This window comes from Centruroides sculpturatus, unplaced genomic scaffold (assembly GCF_000671375.1).
Source record: "Centruroides sculpturatus isolate CEXI.00-Female unplaced genomic scaffold, Cexi_2.0 scaffold105, whole genome shotgun sequence".
NCBI classification, from domain to species: Eukaryota; Metazoa; Arthropoda; class Arachnida; order Scorpiones; family Buthidae; genus Centruroides; species Centruroides sculpturatus.
In genome coordinates this window covers 433595-438211 of record NW_019384622.1, presented here as the reverse complement: position 1 = coordinate 438211, position 4617 = coordinate 433595, and the positions used below count along the sequence as shown (strand labels likewise).

At 25.9% G+C, this 4617-nt stretch overlaps 1 protein-coding gene across 3 annotated transcripts in view; it reads left to right on the top strand.

Annotated features, from left to right (window-relative positions):
* Positions 1-4617, top strand: part of LOC111625504 (zinc finger protein 346-like) — a 52776-nt gene that overhangs the window by 38522 nt on the left and 9637 nt on the right. For all 3 annotated transcript variants that reach the window (XR_002756741.1, XM_023368655.1, XM_023368656.1), the window contains one exon: positions 1156-1285. Coding sequence is in view for 2 of the 3 variants with exons in the window: in XM_023368655.1 (XP_023224423.1) it covers positions 1156-1285 (130 nt within the window). In the remaining variant the exon portion in view is untranslated. The remainder of the gene's footprint in view (positions 1-1155; positions 1286-4617) is intronic.

Below are 4617 nucleotides of genomic sequence, written 5' to 3'. Positions count from 1 at the left end.
AAAAAAATAACTGTAGTAAGAAAAACAAATGAAAAATGCGAACTAATGTAACGTCGTATGGTGAGTTTTTGTTCGTATCGTGGAGCAAAAATATGTTCGAATTTCATGTCGTATCCTGAAAATTTCGTATGCTGGGGCGTTCGTAACCTGAGGTACCACTGTATTTGATTATTCAAATGTTTGTTCTTTTTTTAGAATATTTCAATACATTTAAAAAATTTTTTACATCTACATTCCATATATGTTCTTTGCCTGAAGATGACACTGATAGTTCAAAAGTTCTCGCATGACTACTTTTATGAAGTTATTAAAATACATAATGTTGAAAGACAGTGTTTCTTTTATTAGTCATATAATGAATAAATTCACATTTTCATTTAGAATAATAATAATAATAATCTTTAAAACAAAAATGTTATCAAGTTAATTTTATGTATTTACTAATAAAATAGAGATTACAGTGAAAAAAGTAGTATGCTTGTTACAGAATTAGAGAGTGAAAATTATAAATTGAAATTTTGCATTATCCACATTTTATCTTCATGTTGAATAACACTGTATATTTTTATTTTTTTAATTAATTTAATAGAGGTTTGGTTAGCATTAGTAATATTAGTGTGAAATTGTTATTTGTCTTAGAGATATAATTCTTTTGTCAATAATTCTCAAGTAAAATTATATTATAATTTCAGCCATTTTCATCCAAATTACATAAATAGTGAATTGACTTTTGCAATTATATAAACATTTTTAATGAAAATTCCTGAAATTGTTTGATAGTAATTTAGTTATTTCTCTATTTGTTAAATAATATGATTATTTATTTTTCTGTACATAAAATTTTTATAAGATCTTTTTCTGAATGTCAATCATATTTTTTATAATATTAAAAAACAACTTGCTTGTTATCTGCATTATTTGCTTTCTTGTTTAATGTGATTGATATATCATTACATATTAAGTGAAAATTGAGCTAATTTGGTAAGCACACATTTTAAAATATTTAAACATTTATATATTACAGTTTACAACAGTCTTATTTATAATTTTTCTTAATCAGAGAAATAGTTTCTCAATAATCCTTAGAATAGAATTATTATTATATTTAAAACTAAAAATTTATATAAGAATTATAAAGTATGTTGTTTTATGCAGGTAACTTTGCACTGTGACTTATGTAATTTGGAATTTAGTTCTCAGATTCCATTAGACATGCATCTTAAAGGTGCTAAGCATGCCAAAAAACTTCGATCCATGGAAATTTTAAATGTTCTTGAACAAGATGGTAACCATCCCATTATTTCAAGTATTTAATTTTATTTTTAGATNATGTAAAATTTGTTGAGGGTTTTTTTAATATCAAATATATATAATATTAAATAAATCATTGGCTCAGAAACAGAATTTTATAAAATTGATTTTAAAAAGTCAAATTCTTTGAATTTACGCTTACATCTGAAAAAATTTATAACTCAAATTTTGTAGGTTAAGGAGCTTGCACAAGAACATCTATATTTTCTTTTATTTTAAATTATTTTATTTTCACTAATGAAATTTTATTTAAAGTAATACCAATAAAAATAAAACTACACTAAAATTTACATAGAGTTAATGCTTGTGCATAGATCACAAAAATGATTGTGCAAATTTTACTTGAATGTATTTGGTATGTTTCTTACTGTAAAGATTAATAAATAATTTATACATTATTATTTATTAATCAATTTTTTCTTTTCTCTAGGTATGTATGTATGTATAAAAATTTTTTTTAGAAATTATTATATTTGAAATTTAATATAATATAAATGCTGTTATTTTAAAAGTTAATACAGAAAATTCTCTAAAAAAAGGTTTAAGGTTAAGTGCTTTAACATTTGAAATAAACAATATTTGAGGAAAATTTTTTTATAAAAGAACTTTTCATTGTGTTTACAGGATTTTTTACTTTAGAAAAAATAAACTTAATTGTTTATTTCATAAATTATTATTATTTGTGCTATAGTTATTTTAAAATTGACATTAAAATAGAATTTTTAAAATCAAATTTTATAGTTTTTAAAGCAGAAATTGCATTTTTTTTTTACAGTAATAGATCTACTTTTATGATGATGAATAATTGTGATAAAATATGCTATTTCATCATAAAGATTACTTGTGTAAAGATTAACTAGTTAAGATAAATTAAGTGTGGATGAATTAAGGGAATTTTTGTTTTAAAATGATAAATCTTGGAATTTTTTAAGCAATTGAATAAATTGAACAATAGATGCACATTCTTAAATACCATATTTCAGTTTTAATTTTTTCTATTTTCTCTTTTCCACATGTTGCATCTTCCTATTCATCAGAATTTTGGCTGCTGATTTGTTAAAAGATTTATGTTAATTTAATTGCCTTAATGTCCTTAAACCGTACTTCTAAAAATTGTCAACTTGGCCTTATTGGATTATTAGGACTATTACACTGGTGTATTAGCTATTTTCAAAAGCAGTAGTTCTTAATCAGAAAAATGAAAAATCTTTATTTTTTCACCTGTAGCATTTCCTTTATACATAATATATGTGTTTTGGGCAAATAGGACCCTCTTCAACAGTTTTACTACAACAATTTTCTAAAAATGTACATAACAAAACTTTTAATAAATTACAATAATTTAAAAACATGACAATAAAACATTAAAAACTTAGATTTTTCATATCCAATTACTTCAAAATATGCATAAATCACATTTAGAAGAATTATTATTTTAACATTGCATAAATACATGTTTCTATATTAAAATAAGGAAAGGTTAAAATTATTTTTTAGAAATACAAAAATTATCTCAAAATTGATTAAACTTACTTAACAAACTTTGCTCACATGAACTAATAAATTACACATCACTTATCTCTTCCATCTTTACCCCTTGGCTTTTTGCTGACACAGCTGCAAAGTCAGCAAGTCTTCCACAGGATGCAATGCCTATTGAGGGAAGTGACTTGAAGCTGGTCATTAAAAAACGACTAGCAGAGAGATGACAAAACATTTAGAATGCATAAGTCCACAATAAACTACATGAGAGCAAATCTATGATAGAAAATTGGACACACAATAAACAGTGTGATAGGAGATCTGAGGTCATTTTTACTTGTTTGAGAATTGGACATACTCGGTTGACTCATCAATATCTTTTGAAGGGTGATGATCAGCCGGTATGCCAGTATTGCAATTGTACTTTAAGTGTTAAACACATACTGTGCAATTGCTCAGCATTCGAGAGAATTCGTAGACAGCATTTTGGAAATGCAAGTTTGACAGAGATTCTGGGCTAGAGGCCAAATATAAATAAGTTATTGAACTTTCTGAAAGTCACAAATATTTATAAACATATTTAATTATTTATTTAGTTTTTATTTTTATATACCCTGTTATTTTTTCATTTGTTGTACTGTTTATATGTGTGTTGTCGTTTTGTGAATTTATTTTATTTTATTTGTTAAAAACTTTTACCGTTTGACATGGCACAGCTTAGTCTAAATGTGCCAAAAAACCCAAACCAACCAACCAACCAACCTGTTCTCTAATTTATTTTTTATTTATATTTTGTAAATCTTTTTATTTTCTCATTTATTTGTTTCTATAAAAATACATATTGAAGAACCTTAATAATAATTGACTATATTTTTGTTTTTGTTTTTTTAATGCTGTATTTGTAGGTTTTTTAAAAGCTGGAACTTTATTATTTTTAAATTGGATTTATTATTTGATTTTGTTCTCCTATATTAGATACAAGTTTAAGATAACTGTCTGTCAGCATTTATTAATGCTGAAAGACAGTTATCTTAAACTTTTATATGATAAAAATCTGGCTTGACAAAATAATAATTCTTTCATTCTTCTGTATTATTATTGGTTGCAATTTGAAAAAATTGTAGACCTATAAATTCCCACTGTCATCTGTCCATCTGTTTTTCCTTAATATCTAGAATGGAATTAGATACATGAAATCCGAAACCAGATATGGAAACCTTAGGGCAGGAGGCCCCAATTGACTATATATGAACTTCCAGTTTACACCAGAAGTCACATTATTTCAATTCAAAAGTTTTCCCTGAAAGCAGTTAATAGATGAGCAGCACGACTCTATTGTTAAAGGAAAAGTATGATATACAGGGGATAGCATACAGTCGACCCCCCTATAAAACCTAGATACGTTCCATTTTTTAGGAATCTGATTTCTTACGAGTCGTTCCAATCACAGCCCGACACATGTAAACTTTACGGACTACGGCTGATTGAAAGGTTTTCTTCCATAAAATTAATCGATTCTAGACTAATCCGACTCAACATTTCCAAAATACGTATATATTTTTTGGAAATAATCCATATAAACTACGCTATAAACAAAAAATTGTAGGGTTACTTACCGAGTGTGCACCGCCATTGCTAAAGCTTGTTTTTGTCGCGGAACAGCACACGATACGGCCGCCGATTTCTAATAACTTATTTTTCTGCGATAACTTCGTTGAACTTTGGAGACATCATTAATATAAATAATTTTAATCGCCGTTGAATAAGAAATGTTTCTTTCACAAGAAATGTATAAAATTACAGTACTGTATTAGACTTACGGTA